The sequence below is a fragment of the Anguilla rostrata genome, chromosome 11 (genome assembly GCF_018555375.3).
Source record: "Anguilla rostrata isolate EN2019 chromosome 11, ASM1855537v3, whole genome shotgun sequence".
Taxonomy (NCBI): Eukaryota; Metazoa; Chordata; class Actinopteri; order Anguilliformes; family Anguillidae; genus Anguilla; species Anguilla rostrata.
In genome coordinates, this window is record NC_057943.1 from 7923954 (window position 1) to 7946668 (window position 22715).

The window sequence follows — 22715 nt, forward strand, 5'->3', positions numbered from 1 at the left end:
TTTTTTTATGCATATATCTACACATTGGATCACATGCAGCTTGTAGTATTTATTTATTATTAAAAAATAGGTACATTATTAGAGTTGTTTTTTGTTTAAAATGTTCTGTTCTAGAATAAAAAGAATGATTGTTCGAAAGCCTTGTTTGTGGTAAGACCCAGGGAGGAGTTTGTGCAGGGAAACGGGTTTGCCTGTCCTCTGGCTTTTATGATACAGTACAAGCAGTCAGGGGCACCACTAGGGATTATGGGCCCCACAAAAAGGTCTCACATCGGGCCCCACCACTTCAGGCCCCCTCATCCCTGCACAGTCACAGCACAATGTTTTGATGGCCCCTGCCAGTCTGGGCCCTTGGAATCATCCCCTTCCCCATGTGGGGCCCCTACACGCAGTACTACACGCAGCTATTTAACGGTGTGCGGTTTAGCTGTTATCCAGTCTTCTGTGTGTGTGTGTGTGTGTGTGTGTGTGTACGTGTGCGTGCCCATGTGTGTGCATGTGTGTGTATGTGTGTGTGTGCATACCCATGTTCGTGCGTGTGTGTGATGTGTGTGTGTGCATACCCATGTGTGTGCGTGCGTGTGTGTGTGTGTGCATACCCATGTGCGTACGGAGTGTGGCGCAGTGGGTAAGGAACTGCGCTTGTAACCGAAAGGTCGCAGGTTCGAATCCCGGGTAAGGACACTGCCGTTGTACCCTTGAGCAAGGTACTTAACCTGCATTGCTTCAGTATATATCCAGCTGTATAAATGGATACAATGTAAAGTGCTAAGTAAAAGTTGTGTAAGTCGCTCTGGATAAGAGCGTCTGCTAAATGCCTGTAATGTAATGTAATGTAATGTGTGTGTGTGTGCCCACGTGCGTGCGTGCATCCTTGTTTCCCGAGGACTTGTTTGTTTGTCTTTGCCGCGGCAAGGCTGGCGCGTCCCTCTCTGCTGAAGGGTCGCGTTTGATACCAGCCGGGGGGGCGCCGTGGCGGGCGCCCGGAGCGGGTCCCTCAAGGTCGGCCCAAAGACGGCGCGCAGCGCCGCAAGGTCACGTTCTAGACTAAAAGCAATAAGTGCTTTATTGACAGGAGAGAGTGGCGGGCGAGCGGGCGGGCCGATCGGCGGCAAACTGACGCCCTCGTAATGAGATGGATGTGTGCTTGCGCGTGTACGCCGCACACGTGTGTGTTTGGTCTCGCGCCCCCGCGGCTGTATGTCTGGCCTACGTACCGACGCGTGCGTGTTTATCTACTTTGTTTGTTGAGTGAATTTTATTTATTTATTTTTTTCTAGTTGAGATACAGAAAGTAACTTTTTTTCTCTAGACTTTTTTTTTTTCCTACTCGCTGGACATGTGTGGCTTGTGCCACTACAGCAGCCACGGCGAGAGATTGTTTACTTGACCATTAAAAAAAGGACCAACCGCTTCACAAGTAATTTTTGTTGGTATTTCAAAATGGCCGTGGCCTTGTGCCTAAGTGGCAGGGGTGTCTGTGGGGAGTCGGGCCTACCCCGGGGCAGGGTTAGGGCGCAGAAGGAGAGTACGGCGTGACGCCGTAGACGCAGGCCGCCCTCCGCGCTCGTCCGTCTCGGCGGACATGTTGGCGATGGGGAGCGGCGCGGGGCTCCGTTAAATTACTCGACAGGTTTCCGTGGGAACGGGCGGCCCAGCGAAGCCCCCGACGGGCTCAAAGGAGGAACATTCCATCTGTCCCCACCCTCCACCCCCCCCCCACCCCCTTACCTCGCACCCCATGCCTCCTCCCCAAACCCTGGGGAGTCTCTCTCTCTGTAATTCCTCCCCATACAATCTCTCAGTCCCCCCCCCCCCACCACCAACCCCAGCACCACCCCAAATATTCTCAACGCAAACTTTTCCTTCCGCCTTGTCTTTTTTTTAAACCGTAGTTGGCAATGGCATTGTTTTTAATCATCGGAACCCAGAAATTATTATTATCGTTTCTGACGTGGCAATTAAAACTTCAGGTCAGACGCACAACGAGCGGTGATCAGCAGCCAAGCTGAGAAGTTTTAATTAGACGATCAGAACCATTAATGCACAAAAAAAAGGTGTGCGCTGGGAAATTAACGGGAACGTCTTAATCAGGGTTACCGACTCCGAAGAGGAGTCAAGTGAACGGAGAGCAAAAAACAAATCATTTCCGCACCACTGGGACAAAGCTCAATTAAATATGCATGCGGAAAAATGGAAATTTTTTGCATCAGCACAGAATGTTGAGGAAAAAAAAGAAACAGGGGGGGAAAGAATCTCACGACAGGGTCGCGGATCTCGCTTATTGTTATTCCCGCGTAATAAAAAACGAAAGGGAGGCCAGACGCGGGGGTCCCCGCCGGGGCGAGCCGCGCGTTTGTCCGTCAGTCGCTCTCTCTCTCTCTCTCTCTCTCTCTCTCTCTCTCTCTCTCTCTCTCTGTCTCTGCTCTTCTGCTTCCCGCCGCCGCCGCTGCCGCCGCCGTGGCTTGGCCTCGCGCGCAAGAGAGAGAGAGAGAGAGAGTGAGAGTGAGAGAGAGGAAGAGAGAGATAGAGTGTGAGAGAGAGAGAGAGAGAGAGAGGAGAGAGAGATGGGGAAACGTGTCCTCTTCCTCTGAGCTGTAAATTAGAAAAATAAAAACACAGGCGGGGGGGTGGGGTGGGGGGTGGATGGGGGGTCGGGGAGCGAGGCGGAGGGAGGGGGGCGATGGCGGGCCGTGTGGAATGGGTGGGGGTGACGGGGGACGGGGGGGGGCACACGCGGGGCCTCGGTCCCTCAACACCTTGAGAGACTGAAACACAAAGGGTTCACTCAGCCACACGCCAGGAGCCTCGGCCTTGTCAATTAATCTGCCAAAGGTTTATAATCTTATAACCACTGCTTTTTCTTTTTTTCCTTTTTTTTTTAAAGAGCAGCCCAGTTGGGGGGTGGGGGGGTGTGGGGGGGGGGAGTAAGGGGGAGTGGGGGCCACTGTGACAGAAGCCACATTAAATAATAAAAAAAATCTTCAGCTGTCGAGACTGTTCCCAGACCTGTTTTATATTAATTAACCCAACGTATTATTATTTTTCCTGTTCTTTTTTTTGGCCTGGTGTCAGTCAGGACGCGTTGAGGCCCTGCGTGACTTCTTCCCTCGGCTCGGAGATTCCGCGGCGCGTTTCGAGAAGATGAGCAGGGGGGCTCGTCTAACCCCAGAGCCGTCCAATGAGCACTTTCCCGGGGCGCGCTTCATCCCCTTTTAAACATTTAACCCAAATCCTTTCCCCCCGCTGCCTGAATGCATACATTAATACGGTTATTTCACGGGGGGGGGGGTTCGACCGGAAGGCTCCTCCCTAGTCTCTCTGACTCGAGCGTCGCTCATCTGAACAGTCAGACAAATTAGAGGGGTTGCTCTGTGTTCCCCGGGCCAGGTGGACGGTCCGTCCGTTCCGCCGCCTTCCAAAACGTTAAGCGCGGACACCTCGCCCCGCCCGCCTGTTTGTGAGAGAGAGAGAGAGAGAGAGAAGGAGATCGGTGGTACGCCACCAATCCAAAGCAGCCATGAACGCCCGCTTCCCCGCACGCGAGCACGGGCGCTGTTGGAGTCGGCACACGTCCGCGAATGAAAGCGCTTACAGCAGCGTCATTAGGATCCGAAACGCCACTCGATTGGGCGTAATGTCATTCTGGCTCACAAACAGAAGTTGTGGCGTTAAACGACGAGATGCGAAGGGTTTTTTTTTTTTCGAGACGCCGACAGTGACAGGGCGGTGTTTTAGTCATTTAAAATGTTAACTATGCCGGCGTTCATTTCTGGGAATTGGAACCGAGGTAACAATGTGCTTAAAATAGCCCTTGTTTTAAATCTTTGCGAATTGTAGAAGAAAAGCACCATTCTCTCTCTCTCTCTCTCTCTCTCTCCCTCTCTCTCTCTCTCTCTCGCTGTTATGTGTTTAAAATAGTTTCTTCACTTTTTCTCAAGGTTTTCGCCTTATACAGGCAGCTCTTCGCCGCAGTCCCTGCTCTGTGCAGTTTCCTGTAAAAACTTGTCATCATTACAATAAACAGCACCACTTTAAGGCAAAAGAGGTTTTCTTTAATAACGTTGCACACCAAAGTCCCGCCTTTTTTTTCTCTTTTTTTTTTATACCCCGCCACTGCTTAGGGGATGAATGTGATTTTGATCATAGGTGTAAGTCTTTGAAAGAGTCTTGTTTGTAGGGTTGGCACGCGTCCTAATTTTCCTATGGGAGCCACCCAGTGAGCTGTGAGGGAAATTCAGCAGGCACACTGTCCTTTAGAAAAGAAGAAAAAAGAAGGAGGAGAACAAGAAGTGAAGAAGAAGATGGGAACGTTGAACTAATCTGACTTGATTGTTTTCAGTTCACGTTTTCGTTAATGTGAATGACTGCTCCCTGGTCTTATGGGGAGGGGGGAGGGGGGGGGAGGGGTCCCCCCAAAAGAGGGGTTTGTTCTTTCATCTGCGTCCCCGTTGATTTTACCGTATTGTACGCCGTGCTGCACACGAATGACTGGAGGTAAACATCGGAGGGTAACCATAGCGATCTCCATTGTACACAGTGGAAAGAGGCGGTGCTGCGGGCAGCCTTATATATGAATCCCGCACAGGGTCGCGGGCCCGTCCAGCTCGCAAACCAAAAATAATCGCTTAGCTGTTGGGACGGGGCGCAGAGCTGAGGAGCGATTCTCCCCGGGCCAGTTTTTCACCGTCACCCTGAGAGACGCTGCCCAAGAACACTCCCCCCTGCCCCTCCCCTACCCCCCCCACAGCCACATCGCCCCCCCACCACCCCCCCCACCCCCAAAACAGCGCCGTTCCATCTACCAAGGGGTGCAGTAAACATCTCCATAATATTTTCCTACCTTGATTCCATAAATCAGGGAATGCAGTGGGAAACGGACATTTTTATTAATGTTTTATTAAGTCTGGTTCTGCTTATTTAGCAACGTTTGCCTTCGCGCACAAGCTCCTTAAACGTCGGATAAATTAACATTCTATTGTGCATGTGTGCGTTTGCGTGTGCGTGTTTGCGTGTGTGTGTGTGTGTGTGTTTTTTAAAAGCGAAGAGAAAATCAGGCCGGTGTTTCTGAAATTCTTCTTTCCACAGGAGGAGCGGCAGGGAGCCGTCGGTGGGGCACGTGCTTGTTTGCAAAAATGCACATAAATAGTGGGTAATGGAAAGAAATAGCTTCTCGGGGTCATTTCCTACAAGGAAAGCGAGATTGCGATGCAAAGGAAATCAGTAGTTAAAGCATGAAATACGGAGCACAGTAAACAGAAAAATGACCTCTGCAGCTACGCCCAAGCGACCTCAATCTTCCTTCGGAGGTGTTCTGAAAAAAAATACTTTAAAATTTATGTCTTCCACTTCCTAATAGTTTTTCCAGCTGAATTTTTTTTTTTTTTTTTTCCAAATTGCTGTCCTTTTTCGAAGGTGACCCTTTCACCCGGGCCTGTAATTGTCTAACACAAAAATGTACAGTTAGTGCTGTTTATATATATACGGCAGCCTCCAGAGTGTACGCAGTTCCTCAAGTCATTGTTTCAGGGAGGAAGCCGTCCATGTAAATACAGTAACCGAGAAAGCATGTGCGGGGAGCACTAGGTGCACTGTGAAGCCGCCCAGGTTAAAAAAAAAAAAAAAGAGTTTGGTGACTCAAATCTGCCCCAAGTTCTTAGCCCAAAGAATGAGAACTCATCGGCTGCTTGGTGAAGAAATATGAAAAACTGCCATTTCTTCCATTTTTGACATCTGCTTCTTATTCAACACACGTTGTACTGTAATACTGTAGATTGAGAATCAGGGCCTATTATATCTGATAATTTAGTCTTCAAAGTAGACCTGTAAGATATGGATTTATTATGGTAGGGAAATGGCATCAGGTGTGTCCGGGTTTGTGTTCAAGTTTGTATGAATGTTATTATAAATACACAAAACTATGAAAGATAATTAATCAATGTGATTTTATTTATTGGAGCACAATTTGACATTATATTGCTGCTTACTGTGAAGATATTTTCACAGTACGACTTTTGAAAAGCATATTAACCGTTACATTTACTTTTAAAATAATCTGTGGTGCGCTGCGCTCTCTTTTTTATATTGACATCTTTATGAAACGGGGAGCAAAAATAGCCTTGGTGGTCATGTTGAAACCCAAGGAAAAAAAATGTGGAGGGATTAATATGATGTATATAGCTTCTTATCCTCCGAGCCTTGGCACGATACAAGTTATTTACAACACGATAAAGATCTGGACTTAGAACAGACTTGTTTTCGGCCCGGAAAATCTTATTCAAGGTTAACTTTGGTGGGTCTTTTAATCAAAGGATGATTAAAACTGAAAGGTAAGTGTGGACAAGGACTCCGGCGCTTTTTCCCTAAAAAGGAAGCTTAGAATGAGGACCGCAGTGGCAGCTGTGACTGCTTTTCGCTGGTGCAGCTGTGGCAGATCTTAAAACTAACCAGCTGAGGTCAATGAAATTATACGTTCCTAAACAAACGGGGGGACGAGCCTTTGTTTTAAAACACATTTGGCCGGCCTTGTTCCGTATAACAAACCATATTTTTAAAAAAGTACCGCTGCTTTTGTATTTTTGTTTTTTCCCCATTTCCCTTTTTTTTTGTTTGTTTTTTGTTTCCCATAAATGAGAAATGTGGCTGTGAAGTCAAGACGTCCTGGAGTTTGCAACAGTTGAGATTTTATTTAGATTTTCTTTGGATATAAACTTCAAAAAAAAAAAAAAGTGTGGAAGGGGGAAGGGGTGGATTTAAAAGGTCTTAGGCGGGTGACTTCTATCGCGTATATTTGTGCAGATGCTGTCTGGTTGGAGAGCAGCCCTAAATATAACTGGGGTGAATGTGGGTGGGGGTGGGGGCGGAGGAGGGGGGGGGGTTAATGCTATTGAAGTGCAGCGATAGAGGTCCCTGCATGTGAAAGCATGTACAGTCTGGCTGCACCGGAGCCTGTCCCTATGATCTGAGGTTCCCTCCCTCTAGCCAAACTCCGATCCCTGGCTGCGGTCGCTCTGGCATGGCGGCCGCGTTTCTCACCCGAAGGTTAAGTCAGTGCCGTGGGCTTCTCTGTGCGTGTCGCCTCTGAGCGCGGCAAAGTAATGACATCTTTCAGCAACACACACAAACACACACACACACACACTCGCGTTTACAGCTTGTTTCAGTCCACCGAGGGGAACAGGAAATCTGTCTTCTGCAGGGTTCTGTCTGAGTCCTAAAAACACGAATATTAGTAAGGTGCGTTTGTGTATGTACAAGCGTGCGTGTGTCTGTGCATTTGCGTGTTTGCTTGAGTGTGTGCATGTATGTATACTGTATGTGTGCGTGCATGTATGTATACTGTATGTGTGCGTGCATGTATGTATACTGTGTGTGTGCGTGTGTGTGTATGTATGCGTGTGTGTGTGTATGCATGCATGTGTGTGTGTATGTATGCATGTGTGTGTATACATGCATGCGTGTGTGTGTGCGTGTGTGTGTGTGCATGCATGCTTGTGTGTGTGTGTGTGTGTATATGTGTGCGTGTATGTGTGTGTGCATGTGTGTGTATGTACGCGCGTGTGAGCATGTGTGCGTGTGAGCGTCTATGCGTTCGTGATTGTGTGACTCGACAGGAGGTCTTGTGTGGTCGGCCGCGAGAATAAAGATATAAATAAAACTGTGTTTTGTCACTGAAATTAGACAATAGTTGAGGGGGACCGGGGGGGGGGGAGGGGAGGGGGCGTCATTATCGCAGAATTATGGTTGCAATTTTTTTCAGAGCGTGCAGGTAGGAACAGAGCAGAAAGTGAAAGAGACATTACAGGAGAGAGAGAGAGACAGAAAGAGAGAGAGAGAGAGAGACAGAGACAGAAAGACAGAAAGAGAGAGACAGAGAGAGAAAGAGAGAGACAGAGAGAGAGACACAGAGAGAGACAGAGAGAGAGAGAGAGAGAGAGAGAGAGAGACACAGAAAGAGAGACAGAAAGAGAGAGAGGGAGAGTGCTTTGAGAGACCCGGGGTCCCCAGAGAGCAGGAAGGTGGCGGTGCCGCGCGGTGGCACGGTGGCACGGGCACTGGCGCGGGCAACGGCTCGCTCACTCTCTCTCGGGGTTGGCGGTGAGCGGGGTGTGATGATGCTCCACGCGAGCGGCGGGGAGCCGCAGGCCCGCGGTAGCGCCGCGCGGCGCGGCGTAGCGCCCGGCGCGGACGACCGGCCCGCGTTTCGTTCGCTCCCGGCTGTCAGGGAAGTTTAAAACTAAGCAGTCCCGCCCGCGAGTCTGGCAGGACCTCCGCGCCTCTCTCTCTCTCTCCGGGTAAAGAGAATATAAAGTTTCGGCGTGTTTTTATTTCGCTGTCACGCGCGCGAACCCCGGATCGTCGCCGGGGTTTCGTGCGGCCGCTCGCGGCTCCGCGGGGGGTCTGACTCAGATCCGTCTGTGGTTTCGTTTTTTTTTTTTCGTCTTTCGTTTGCACGGTTTTCAGGCGGAGGAGCCTTTTTGCAGGTTGACGTACAATGAAAGTCTGACTAAGCCGCTTCTGAAAAGGTGTGACTAACAACAAATGCAGCTTCTTTGTTCCTTTTTTTGTCCTTTTGATTGTTGTCGTTCGAGAGGTGGCGGGCGCTTTTGGGGAGTAAAAATAGACAGCTGTGAAAATGTAGACGCAAAATAAAATATCTCTTCTTTTTTTTTTTTTTTTTTTTCGAACGATATCATTTTTTTTTCCGGTCCTTGCGTGTGAACGTGTCGGCTGTGGTTTGGAACTTGGTGATGTGGATTGAGAAGGTTAGCTTTTGTCCAAACTCAGTGACAATAAGGCCATTTATGGCCAAGCTAAATTTAAAAATCAGTCAACTGCTGTTGACGAATGCGTAGGGTTAAATCTCTCTGAATGTGGGTGCAGGTTTATCACAGATGCTCTATGTATGTCGTTGTCTTTGGTTTGAGTTCATTGACGTCTAATTTTCCTTCTGTTGTCTGTTTTTTTTTCTTCCTACATGGCCATCCCCACCCTCCAAAAGCTGAAAGGACTTTATGCACTGAAAAGACCTCAGGAAAATCCAAGATGGCCGCGAAAAGGAAAGGTGGCCTAAAGCTGAACGCTATCTGTGCCAAGCTGAGCCGGCAGGTGGTGTACGACGGCAGTTCCCAGCATGCCGAGGGGGACCAGAGCGTGGCGGACAACAGCGAGAAGGGGAGCTCGCACTACGAGGAGGCCGACCGGCCGGAGGCCGACTTCCCCGAGGGGCTGGGCCTGGGGCCGAGCCCGGAGGAGGACCAGAGGCGGCGCGAGGCCATCGAGAAGTGGGTGAACGGCGAGTACGCGGACGAGCTGTCGCCGGGCGGCGGCGGCGGCGGCGAGCCGCGGGAGCACAGGCCCCTCCCCCGGGAGGAGGCCCCGCCCGAGGGCGTGTACATGGTGCAGCCCACGGGCTGCAGCGAGGAGGAGGACAACGCCGACGAGCCCGGGACCGTGTCCGGGTCCCGGGCCAGCAGTTACCGCGACGACAGGGACTCGGAGGACGCCCCCCACAAGGAGGACAGCTACACCCCTCCCAGCGAGCCTCCCGTCCGCCCGGCCCCCTTCACTCCGCCAGGTAATTTCCCGCTCCTCCGTCACTCTCCACTCCCTGGCCCTTAGGGGGAGGGGGGGATGGAGAGGTCACCGGCTCCTCATTGCCCCTCATATATATACGGTTTGGAGATTTGAAAGCGTATTTTTATCTCAGGTCCTGATTGACCTTCTATTTTACCTCCACTTTAAAAAAAAAAAGAAAGAAAAAAGCAAAAAAAAAAAAAAAAAGGAAAAAAGCTCAAGTCCCAGGGGAGGTGGCTGTGGTTGATATATTCTGTTGTTTTGTGACTTTGCCATATCCACACATGGGCTTATGTGAACCTTCTCGCCGGAGAGAGAGGGAGAGAGAGAGAGAGAGAGAGAGAGAGAAATCTAAAGTTACAGTATGAATAGCCTGTGACATCGCTGCCCCACAGGCAGATGCAACCGGCAACCAATTGGGAAAACAAGGAACTATGCCGTTCACCGAAATAAGAAATTAATATTTGGAACGGGGCGTAGTGTTCACATATATGCAGCCCCAGCTGAAGGCCAGGGGTACTGGCACCTCAGGACGGGCTTCATATTACGGGCCAGGATTGCATTCGGAGTCTTTAATTTTCCCCAAGCACACTAAACTTAGCCGCCGGCTAGCGAGCTGGCTAGCGGCGTAGCCCGTCTTGGTGGGGCTCCAGGTGCGGACTCTTTTTTACGGGGGGTGGGGGGGGGATTATCTCATTTTTCCCTGAATCTGCAGAGCTGGGGGAAACAGATATACGGAAAACAGAGCGGCGGGGGGGCCGGGCTGAGGTCCGTTTCCAGGCCGCCGGGGTCTCTCCGCCACGGAATATCCGCCCGGGATACTCACGCGTTGGGCGTTTAGTCATTATCAGACCGCTTATTGTGGGGTTTGAGGAGAGGATGCAGTTGATTGTCGTCCTCATTCATCTTCCGTTGATGCATTAGTAATTTCGGCCGTTGGAGATCGTATGGATAAACCCGCGCCTGGGTCTCCGTAGTGCTCGTGTGGTGCTGCGCACAGTTCGCCCTACAATTTACGTTACGTTTACCGAGCCTTCGTTAACGCCAGGGCCGTAAAACCACTTGGTACCTCGCAACAAAAGACATATTTATTTGGATTTATTTGGATTTGTTTACACGCCCCCGCCCCCGCCCTCGCCCCACATTCTGTCACCACGGACCGTGAAGGAGATAAGGCACGGCGGAAGTCTGCTTTTTGCCCTGTAGCTTTCTCGGTTTTGACAGCGTAGTGGCACTAGCGTGTAAAAAAAAGAAAAGTGCAGCGTCGCCAGGCCCCCCCCTGCTCTCAGCCGAAAAAGTTTGGTCACCGCGTCCGGGCCTTCATCTGCGAGCGGCGGGCCGCACCCCTGGAGGGGTTTCGCCAGAGCCCGGCACGGACCAGGCTGGATGACAGGAGGAGATAGGGCAGCTTTACAGACTAGAAAAAAAAAAAAACATGACAAGGTGCAGCTGGAATCTGGTGGCTGAACCAAAACAGGATTTGTTTGTGTCTGTCGTGTTTTTTTTTGTTGTTTTTTTTTGCTTGTTCACCTCACTCTGCAGATGTTTTCTGGGTCTTTCATCTTTTTTCTTTTTTTCTTTTCTTTTTTTATTATTATCTGTGCCGCATACGTATGCTGTGGAGCATTTCTGTTTCTTTTTTTTTTTTTTTTATCTTGATGAACAGAAGAACCTGTGGCCTCTCTCATGGAAGTGGGGAGGGGAGGGGAGGGGGGGGGCAGGCTTCTGAGAAAAATTGTGCATTTTCCGGCAAATGCTTCAGCTTTGTGGTTTTAATTAGTCATTTTGTGTTTATTTCATGGCTATAAACTGCCTGTCTGTAAATATGTGTTGTGTTGGTGAAACGCAGAGCGCACCTTTGCTTCTTCTAGGTTCCTGGCTCTTCACATCTCGCAACAAAGACAAAAGCAGTGTTGAAGACTGCGGAGTGCAGGCAGCATTAGTCACAACTCTCGTCTTTGGAGTTTTTTTTCTTTGTTGATTGTAACTAGGGCATCTATATTGCCGTGTTTCAGTGCAGCTCACAATTAAAGTATTTTTTTTTTCTCCCACCCCCCCGCACCCCCCCCCTCCCCTTCTTCCTCGCTGCTGTCTTTCAAAAGCTGATGCGGAGCGCGCATAATTATGCATATAAACATAGTGGCTTAATTATCTCTCACAACATCAGTGACAATGTAATTAACAAACATCGCAAGATCAATGAGAGAAACTGCGACCTTCAAAACATTTAACTCCTCACACAGAGGCGCGGCGCGGATCTCGTGCGGGCGCCGGAGCGCCTGAGCACGCTTTCCCCTCCGTTACTCAGGCGCTGAACGCCGTTCGTTCAGCGGCCGCGTGACAGACGTGGCTGAACACGACGCGAATACCGCGAAAGTAGGGGCGCGTCTGACCCCTGACGTCGCGTTAAAGGGTGCCCGCTGGCGTCGGTTTCTTCGACCTTATAAAAGCACGCGTCGTCTCTGATTTCGCTTTTATTTTATTAGTCGAAAAATGTGACAGGGAAAGGGCAAAAAATAAAAAAGCGGTTATTTGTACTGTGAGGGAAATGGTAGTGACATTTAAATATCATATTGTATTTTTATTATTTTGATTTATCTTATTAATTTACTGTAGATTTGTTTTCGTTTAAGTCCAAGGGAAGTCCATAATTCAGTCCACACCGTCTCCGAGGAATTTCTTTTCTTGAATCTGCATCTCGGGGGAACTGAATAAAGCTCGGTTTATTTTGATGGAATAATTAGCCTTTTAAATGTGTATATCACGACCATTTTCTGAACAGTTTATTAACTCTATGGTCTCTATGCTCTATATTCCCCAACACGTTTCCTTATCATTTCCAATGCCACCGCTCTCTCTCAAGTGGGACTCAAGTCTCACAAAGCAGGCTCACGTGATCTCTCTCTCTCTTTCTCTCTCTCTGTCTCTATCTTTCGCTCCATCTTTCGCTCTCTGTCTCTCTCTCACTCACACTCACTTTCTCTCCCTCTCTGACACTCTCTCTCTCTCTCACACCCCGTCTCCTCTCTCTCTCTCTCTCTCTCCTCCTCCCCTCCCTCTCTCCATCTCTCTCTCTCTCTCTCCCCCTCTCTCTCTCCATCTCTCTCTCTCTCTCTCCTAGCACAGTAAGCTGTGTTCACGCTGCCATCAATGTCCATGTTTGGTCAGCAGAAAGGGAGACATAATGCCCATTTGTTATCGCGTTGCGGGGGGGGGTGGGGGGAATGCGCCCTAATTGCCTCAAACGCAGACAGGGGCCGTGTCGCCCGTCGGAATTCACCGGCTTGAAGTGGCCCAGATTAAGGCCACTTCTCTTTATACTCCCCAGTGACAACCAGAGAGAGAGAGAGAGAGAGAGAGAGAGAGTGTGTGTGAGGGAGAGAGGGAGCGAGGGAGAGAGAGAGAGGGAGGGAGGGAGAGAGGGTGAGAGGGAGAGAGAGAGAGGGAGGGGAGAGAGAGAGAGAGAGAGAGGGAGAGAGAGAGAGAGAGAGAGAGAGAGAGAGAGAGAGGGAGGGAGAGAGAGAGAGACAGCGGGCTGGCAAAATGGCACCCTTCCCCGTGGCCAGCCCCCGTTCCCATCTGCATTCACATGCAGTGGTTAAGAGGGCGGCGTGATAAGGCTGGGGAAGGAAACACGTTTACGGGGGTTTAAAGGTTATCTTCTGCTGGGCCTCATCGTAATACTTACACATTAAAAGCCAGTCGCTCTCTCAGAATTGATACTGTTACATAATGAACTGACTCCTTTAAAAATTGATTGGGCACAATGGCTTAACCACTGGTAGTTACTATTTCATAGCACATAATAATAATTATAATAATAGTAATAATAATAATAATAATAAGCATCATCATCGTGATCATCATCATCATCATTACCATAATACGCTACCATAATCAACACCATAAGTGTGATGATAAGCGTAACTGTCATAATCATATCAGGATTATAACAATTATAATCATAACTACTGTTATCATAACATTAATCATTTAAAAATTCATGATCGTGGAAGGGGAAGTCGAACGTGTTGTTTGTGAAAGAGCAGGTACACAAGTGCGGCAGGATTTCCCCTGTGATGCGTGTGATAATGTGCAAAACTTGTGTGTGTGTGTGTGTGTGTGTGTGTGATTGGCATCACCTCCAGCCTGGAAATGACTGTAAGGCATTCATGCAAAAAAGAAAAAAAAAAAAAAAGAAAAAGCAGAACCAGGGCCGAAGGACTCTTATCTTTGCCCTTACAGGGTCATGGAAACTTCCAGCGCTCCAGGACCCTCACAGAAACCCGAGATCATGTGAGGCTTGCCACTCTTTGTCTGTTTTTGGGGAGGGGGGGGGGTGGAGGGGTGAGGGGGGCAGGGGGACAGGGGGCTCAAAATATTTTGTCATTCATCAAATGAGCGGCGGGTTCTTCACTTACTGTCTGAAGCTGAGAGGAGAGAGAACAGAAAGGTGGAGAGAACAGCTCTCTGGGTTCAGGTGTCGGGGTTCAGGTTTCGGCGGCTGGGGGTTAAGCAGCCCGCCCCGTCCCGCCCCGCCCCGTCCCGTCCCTGAAGGGTCCGTGGTCAGGGGGCCACTGGGTGGTCGAGGGGTCCCGCATTCAGCTGCTAGGGGACCCGAGATGACACTTGCACCTGTCACACAGGGGCGCTCGCGAAAAACATTCTGCAGCGTCACCGAGACCTGCAACCAATCGCCTTAAACCGAGCTCCTTCTCCTCAGGAACAATTTCGGAAGACACGGTGAGCGTGGGGAATCTTAACCCTAAACTGAAATACTATAATCGGCCTAAAAAAGTCACCAAACGTCCAGCTTTGGTGGATTAAAGCGCACCAGCCGATCTGCTAGTTGTGCTCACGTATGCAAACTGCACGTACAGCACTGTGGAAAATGTTCCGTCTGACATATTTCACATCAAACAGGGTTTATTATTTTGTATTATTTTGACAAGTTACAAGGCAGGGCAACAGCAGAGGAAAGAGAGCAAACAGAGCGAAAGACATCCGAAAGAAACTTGCGCCGATCCCCAGACTCGCACGGGGAAAGGCCTGCTCCCCCCCCCACTTCCATCTTTCATTGTCATTTAATACCAGAAGCGGTGCCATAAAGAAACAGGAAATTTGACTGTTAGCCACTGTTTAATAAGGAAGTGGAGCGAGGGGAAGGCAGACAGAGACCGTAAGTGCCCATATTAAGCCTTCGCCCCAGTCTGTCATAAAAAATATAATTAAAAAACACGTTCCCCCCCCCCACCACCACCGTCTGTAGATTGATAAAAACGTCCCATGACAAACAAGCAGGTATTTCCTCCCGAAGCACCTGATACATTTCTTTTAAATTTTTCATGCCCTTTCGATCTGCCAGATCCGCTTTCATACTGATGCACCGCGGAGCGGAGTAACCCCTGGTGCTGGGATGGAAATTTGGGGATTATTTTACATGCTGAGGAGGAGATGTGAAAAGCACAGGGGCGGGGGGTGGAGGGTGGTGAGGTGGTGGTGGGGTGGTGGTGGGCGGGGGCTGGGGGTTAGAGACCGATTTAGCAATAACACAGAAATCTGAGACCAAAGCTGAAATATTTTCGTATTAATTACCGCGGCTGCCGCTTGCGTTACCTCTGGCCGTCCCGAGCGTGGCCCCGCGGCGAAAAAAGCAATCAAATAAATGAAGAAACGGTCTGGACCCGAGGCCCTGGGACTTTGGGGTGGGGCGGGGGGTGGAGGGTAAGCAAGGAAGGCCAAAAAGTACTCCCAATTTTACCTGACACCCACAAAAAAAACTTTGGCAGGGACTGTAGTGCCAGCTCTACACTGTTGTTGTTTGTTTGGATGACAACCCTGAAAAGCCCCTCAAATACCCATGACCCCCCTAAACATTGCCCCCCCCCGTTCCGTACTGATAAATCCTTTTTTTTTATAACCCTTGCACCGCTCACAAAACCACACCCAACTCCCTTTCTGTGAGCACTATCATCACAGCCACCGCACAGCTATCTAACTTGCTAAATGTAATGGGTCTGAATTAACGTCTACCTAATGCAATTAACCATGCATTTACTCCCGGCCTGACAACCCATGAGGGGCGGGGGGCAGGAGATGGAGGGTGGGGTGGGGGGTGGGTGTGAATGTAATGGACTCTTGAAACAAGACGCTCGAAAGTTTCAAAGCATCACAAATAAACAAAGAGCGGACTCAGTAAGCGAGATGAAATGCGGTAGACTTAATTATTGCGCGTGACGGAGAAAGCGAAGTCTGGCTTTTGACGTGCTGTTCTCTGTAATTCGGCCGCCGCAGTTTCAAAAAAAGCCCGGCGAAAGTAGGGGGAAAGACGCCGGTTCCCGCGCTCTTCTGGACGTCCCGAGCGCTGCATCGCGGGGGGGGGGGGGGCAGCGAGTGAGGGAAAGCAGGCGGACTGGACGAGCCGGACTGGAAGCCGCTCGTTTATTTTTCGGTGCCATTCGTGCCATAAAAAATACGGGCAAGCTGCTACATTAGCGGCTTAGCGGCTGGATCCGGTACAAATAAAACCGCCAGGGCCAGAGAAATAGGCATCGGCCGAATGCCAGAACGACGCAAATAAATATGCTAAGAATCTCGTTTTGGAAAGGCCGTTTTATTTCCGAACGCTGAGGCAGAAACCGTGTCCAAAAAGAGCCAAGGCGAGTGTGTGTGTGTGTGTGTGTGTGTGTGGGGGGGGGGGGGCTGTCGGTAAAGCAACAGCTGGGGTTTTTGATTGGATCATAATTGTCACTTTTTTTTCCGATTTTTCATATTGTGTGGAAATCCCCCAAAAACACATTCTTAATTGACTGCCTAACTACTAAATAAAGACGTGGCTCAATATCAACAAGATGGCTGACTTTGTGAGTAACATCAGGCAGTGTATCTATGAAACTTGTGTTTAATGTACTGAGAAGGCATTTACAAGACCATTTTAGTGACATTGATTCTGATGACATAGATGAACTCCCTTTCTTCCTTCAGTGTTAAATACCTTTTTTGCCTTCCTTTTAATATGAGTGGAGCAATAGAATTGAGGCCTTTGAACATTTTGCATATCTGTAGATCTTCAGGCAATTTACTTCTGAAATGACAATGGAGGTTAATTTTCTTGACACTGGAAAGGATTCAGGCAAAAAAAAGGGAGGGGGGGGAAGTTGGAAAAATGTGTGTTTTATCATGTGTAGAAATCTTGCCACAATGTGGGTGCTTTCATTTCTGAGAGGAGAGAGAAAGTAGAGTTCCTGTGTCTTTCTCGGCTCTGTTCTCACTGACGTGTGTCCCCTCTCCCGTGTCTGTGTCCATCCGTCCGTCCGTCCGTCCGTCTGTCTGTCTGTCTGTCTGTCTCAGGTGAGGCCTCAGTGCTGCGGGACTACGCCGCCAGCACCATGAACGAGTTCCTGGGCATGTTCGGGTACGACGACCAGCAGGTGCGGGACGAGCTGGCCAAGAAGATCAGCTTCGAGAAGCTGAAAGCTGCTACCTCAGACGGCTCGTCGCTGAGCAGCGAGGAGGCCAGCCGGCGCGCCCGCTTCTCCAAGTACGAGGAGTACATCCGCAAGCTGAAGGCGGGCGAGACTCTGCCCTGGCCCGCGCTCGCCGCCAAGCCCGACGACCTCGCCCCCAAGATGGCCGCCGAGAAGCAGGGCGCCCTGATGCAGGCGGCCGGCTGCCTCCCCGGCAACGAGGCCCAGATGTACCCGGGCCCCGGGGACCACAAGCAAGGGGGGGGCCCCCTGAGCGGGCCGCCGCCCCCCAACTCCGCCGCCGCCGCCGCCGCTGCCGGCGCCGGCCCCTCGCAGATGCAGAGCCTGGCCTCCCGCACCTCCAAGTACGACTTCTTCATCCAGAAGCTGAAGATGGGGGAGAGCCTGCGGCAGCAGAACGGCGGGGCCTACAAGCGGCCGTCCAAGTACGACCTGGAGAACGTCAAGTTCCTGCACCTGTTCAAGCCGGGAGAGGGCAGCCCGGACATGGGGGGCGCCATCGCCTTCAAGACCGGCAAGGTGGGCCGCCCGTCCAAGTACGACGTGCGGAACATCCAGAAGCTGATGCCGGGGAAGGCGGAGCCGGGCCTGGTGCCCAACATCCTGTCCGCCCCCCCGCCGGGGAATTCGGGAGCGCCCGCGGCCCTCGCCACCTCCGCCGGCTCCGCCTCCGCCTCCGCCTCCGCCGCCGCCGCTGCCGCCGCCGCCGGACCGCCCGGCATCCCAGGGGACCAGGCGGGGCCCCTGGGCTTCAGCGCCTCCGACTACATGAAGTCCAGCTTCTCCAAGACCGACTCCATCACCACGGGAACCGTGTCCTCTGTGAAGTAAGGCCCAGTGTGACGCGGTGGCGTCTTCCGTGTAAAGATGCTGAATGGCTTAACGGCTGAAATAGCCGTCATTTTTCAACTCAGCCTCTACCGTATGTGTAGTTTTTAGGGTATAATATACTGTATGTATATTTGGGTATTCAAAGCCAAATCTGCATGTGGCTTCTTGTTCATCTGGTTTTGAGGAAAAATGCTTAATATATCTCAACAGCATACTTGGCAGAGATTGCAGTCTGGTATTCCAAATTTTTTTTTTACTTGCCCAGAGAGTTGCCTCTTTTAATTGCAAATAGAAACTATCGCTCCTCTTTTCCCTGGTTTCTCGGAAATTCAAATCGGCATTTCAGCCTCCGAGCCAATTTACCGGAAGCTTCTGTAGGCTTCTAATATTTGTATTTGAATGAAAAGAGACTTGGCAGGAGAGTTGGAATCTACCCTTGGATAGCGTTTGACAAGTGACTCGATACTTTCCATTGACCAATCAAAAAACAAAAGGGCTGGTATATCGAATTTTATTGGCATTCAAAAATGAAATACTAAATATATAATTTGCACTTGCCTTTATTTTGTTTATTAATATTTATTATAAACAGTACATATTATGTTGATTCATACACCTAAAATGGCCTCGAATTGCACATGGGTCGGCCACATCCTCACAGTTCACTCTGTACTGTTTTCCACTGCTGACCGGATCCTTTAATGTCCTTACGTCCATTTAACTCTTATTCAAGCGCAAAATAATACCCCCGCCCCCGCCCCCCGCCCCCCCGCCCCCGGCTCGCGCAGTTATCCACAGTACGTATAAACGCTCCAGTCGCGTCCCCGAGAGTCGCTGTCTAAGTAATCGTTACCTGGCGACCGGCGAAGTGAACGCGGTGTGAAATAGTGTCCGGAGCCAATAGATGCTCTGCCATGATAAGCGGGGCGAAGCCGCCGTGATGCGATGTTTACCCGCCGTGCCCCGCGAAAGAAGGGCTGATTTAGAACACGGCGGCGGCGGCGGCGGCGGCGGGGCGGAGCGCAGTGACTGACTTCCTCCTTTTTTAGCTGAGGTGTAACAATTCCGTCCGTCTTTAATTGCTTCTGAGCCGTGACTGGACTCCTGGAGAGCCGCAGGGGCTGAAACTGCCTCCTGGATGCACTTTAACGGGGGGTGAGGGGAGTTTGGGGAGGAGCGCCTCTCGCGCCGGGTCGCTTGGCGGTGGTGGCGGCGGCGGCGGCGGCGGTGGAGTTTTACGCGCGGGGTAATTGACCTTGTCGCTCGCTAAGGCCCGCCGTGTCGCGTCGGCCTCGGCCCCGCCCCCGCGCCGCTCGCGAGCCGTTTGCGGACCACTGGGCACGCCGCGCTCGGGGGGGGGGGGGCGCCGATGTACCAGGGCGGCCCCTGGGGGGAGAGCGGGCGGGGCGCGTTGCCATAGCAACAACAGCCTCGTTTGAGAGCCGGGTTAACCTGCCGTTCCGCCTCTCTCCCTCCCTCCCTCCCTCCCTTGCTCCGCTCAGCTCGCGTTGAGCTCCAGGGGGCGCCCTCCGCCTCTCCGCGGCGGGGTCTCGCTGTCGTGCTGCGGAGCGCCGTGTGCTCCGGGTACGAGGGCCGCCCTCCTCCGTTCCAAAACGGGCGTGGCGTCCCGGGCGAGCCTAATGCGCCTCAGGCCTCTCCTCAGCGACAGGGTGACCACTCCTCTTTGTACCGGCGGGAGGGGGGGGCGACGGGTGTAGGGGGGGGGGGCGGTCCCTCTGGGGAAACGGCGTTCACTTAAAAAAAAAAAAAAAAAAAAACAGTAATAAATAAATAAATGGCGGCATTTCTCCAGGCTTTTGACCGTCCACATTACTTACCTAATTTTGCATATGTGCACTCTCCTGAAGAAAAAAAAAGCGCATGAATGATTTATGCCGCATTTTTCTCTTTATTGTTGGGAGGCCATGCATCAACGTGCGCCGGCGTTTCCCCCCCTGATTCATTTCCGCATGAAAACGCTGTTACACCTCAGAAATGCATATTGATAGCCCGAAGTTTGAAATTGCTTGTAAGTAAATATGGTGTCAGTTTTGTTTTTATTAACGACGGGGATCGCTCCCATTAATCCTCTCTCTTTTGTGCGCTGCATTAGGAACGGACTCCCGCCCGAGAAACCCGTCACCGAGGACGTCAACCTGTACCAGAAATATATCGCCAGGTATGCAAATTGTCTGGATCGCGCGAAAGGGGTTTCGGGAAAAAAAGTTTTTTTTTTTTTTTTTAAATAACCTCTTTTTAATTGAAGCAATATGTTAGGCAGTGGCAAAAGTTGAGATCCAGGATTTGGATAGAAGTTTTTTTTTTTTTTGCACGTGGCCTATAAATTACTAGTTAGCGACTGAGCTTGTAGGCCCCCGAAGATGGAAATCGGAAAGAGAAGAGGCGAGGCTGGGGAGTAATTGTGAAAATGCGCGTCGACCAATCACAGTCAATCGCTGCCCACTCGTGTGCCTATTTTGCAACGCTGAGCAATACCTGCACCGGTTCGGCGGTCGCTCCGAAGACGAAGGTGCGATGCGCGAAGATCTGCGGAGTTTTTCGCCGCGCGGCGCCACCAGGTCGGCCCACGCAGGCCCAGGACGGGGGGGAAATGCGCCATTTCTCAAATCGAGAGTTAAAGAACCGCGGTCCTGGACTCCGTTTCTGTTCTTCGCAGTCAACGCTGACGCGCGCAGGACTAGATGCCAGAGGATCTCACACCGAGAGCCTCTCACGAAAAAAACATTCAAAGCATTGTCTGGGGTCCTACTTCAGGCACCGTGTGCCTCAGCGTCACTCAATGGGCTTCAATATCACACTCGCTATTCATTTCGCACGGCATCAGAAGGTGATTATGGTTTGTTTATTTGTTTATTTATTCATTTTAAAAAGAAGAAAGGGAAAAAAAAAACAACACACAATTTCAAAAGCCAAAGTGGCTGTGCTGTTAATGATTACTTTTCCAAGCCACAACATGAAGGCCACAAATCAGAGCTCTGGCACTAACAGACGTGCACGTTTCCTCGTGCACACACACAAAAAAACCCTCCTTGGACTGATTACATTTTGCAAGAAGATTTAATTAAGGAATTTTTAATGAGGCTTCTGGTGGCAGTGCCAAGAACTGTTTTGATATTTGCGCTGCATAATGCATAAAATTTGTCTAAACATCTCGGCAGTTGATGCGCGAGAAGGCAGAAGATAAGCCCAGATACAGTTTCAATTTCCGTGTTGTGAAAAAAAAAAGAGAGAGAAAGGGGAGAGGAGTGGGGGGGGGTGAAAAAAAAAGAGAGAGAGAGAGAGAGAACTCATAAAAAGGGCAAATGTGGCCCGGTGCATCTGGGGGTCTGGGGAGGAGGGAGGAGGAGGGAGGAGGAGAGAGGGAGGGGGTGGTGGGGGTGTGGGGGGGGTGGTTAGGGGAGGTTCATCGCTAGTTTCGACGCTAATGAGTGCACTCTGGTGCTAAAAACCATCTTTGTAAACTTGTCTACACCCACATTCCCCCCCCCCGCCTTCACCGCCCCCCCCCCGTCCCTCCGCGAAAACGGAATAAAGTTCTTCATCTTCTCTCTGCGCGGCGGCTTGATGTTTAAAGAGCTTCCCTGGTACTGTTTAGTCGCCGGCTTCCCCTCTTAAACGCTTTCATGCGCCCGCCATTGCCTGCCACTTTGATCAGCGCGTCTCCATTGTAACGCGAGACGCGCGGCAATCTCCGCACCGCCGCCGTATTAATATTTAATCTGCCACGGAGTAGCGGCGAGCCCATTAGCCCCCCGACGCGGCCAGGGGTGGGGTGGGGGGGGGGGGGACTGTCCAGAGGAGCAGGGGGGCAGCTGGACGTGGGGCGGCAAGGGTGGGACGCGCTCCCCGAGGGGCGGGGGGGGGGATGGGGGGCCTAAAGAGGCCAGACGTGGAGGGGCAAAGGATGCTGGGAGGTGGGGGGTCGGGTGGGGGTTGGAGGGGGGTTTATTGGTGGAGCTGCTGTGGCACAAATCCCCAAATCCCCCACAAACCCCATGTGTAAACCACACCCCCCCCCATCCCCTCCCACCCGCAAACGCACCAGCGACATGACCACCAACTTTTAAAAGGTAGTGGATTTGCCGTTCAATTAGCTTAATGAACTCGGCAAAGTGATCTGTAGAAGCAGCCCTGGGATAATCCATGCTGCGGGGGGAGAAAAAATCTATTACTTAGCTTTTTTCAAACCCCCCCATCCCCAACCCCACCCCACCCCCCCGCCGCCTCCCTTCAGTACTTTAGCAGATGGCGCTCTTGGCAGCAGCAGTGCAAATGTTTATTTGTGTGTTTTTGGATGTAATTGGAGGTTTTTAACAGTCATCATCGTCAGGGTTATAATCAGCCTGTAAACACTCAGGAAATGCGGCGCTTGCCACTGTCGCCAATCGACAGGAGCCTGGCACCGTCGGCCGTGGAAACGGAGGGGGGGGGGGGAGAACTCGGGGCGACGAGACAGGCTCGAACCCTTCTCCGTTACCCCCCTAACCCCTCCCTCTCTCTCTCTCTCTGATTAAAGTGGCACTGTTAACCCGGAGAACCAAACACCGATTTTAGGTGCGGGTTTGAAAGCCGTGGGCAAATGTAATGAATTTCATTTGGGGGTCACAGTTTTAATAAGAGTCTGCCAACTGCTTTTGAAATAAATTGAACTAATTTCATCGAAATGGATGTGACTGGAGACTGGAGATGTGGCCTGTGTGTGGTGGGTGTGTTGCATAACCTCTGTGTCTGGGATTACAGGTATGGACGGGATGAAATGCAGTCTGAGTCATAGTGCTTACAATTCAGTCATTTGACCTA

General features: G+C 50.9%; 1 protein-coding gene across 6 annotated transcripts in view; it reads left to right on the forward strand.

Annotated features, from left to right (window-relative positions):
* casz1 (castor zinc finger 1) overlaps positions 1–22715 on the forward strand; it is a 253326-nt gene that overhangs the window by 201489 nt on the left and 29122 nt on the right. For 4 of the 6 annotated variants that reach the window (XM_064300842.1, XM_064300843.1, XM_064300844.1 and 1 more), the window contains 4 exons: positions 9002–9577; positions 13822–13872; positions 16927–17890; positions 20008–20073. In XM_064300842.1, coding sequence (XP_064156912.1) covers positions 9046–9577; positions 13822–13872; positions 16927–17890; positions 20008–20073 — 1613 coding nt within the window. In that variant the 5' untranslated portion in view covers positions 9002–9045. The remainder of the gene's footprint in view (positions 1–9001; positions 9578–13821; positions 13873–16926; positions 17891–20007; positions 20074–22715) is intronic. The other 2 variants (XM_064300841.1, XM_064300840.1) reach the window with 2 other exon arrangements.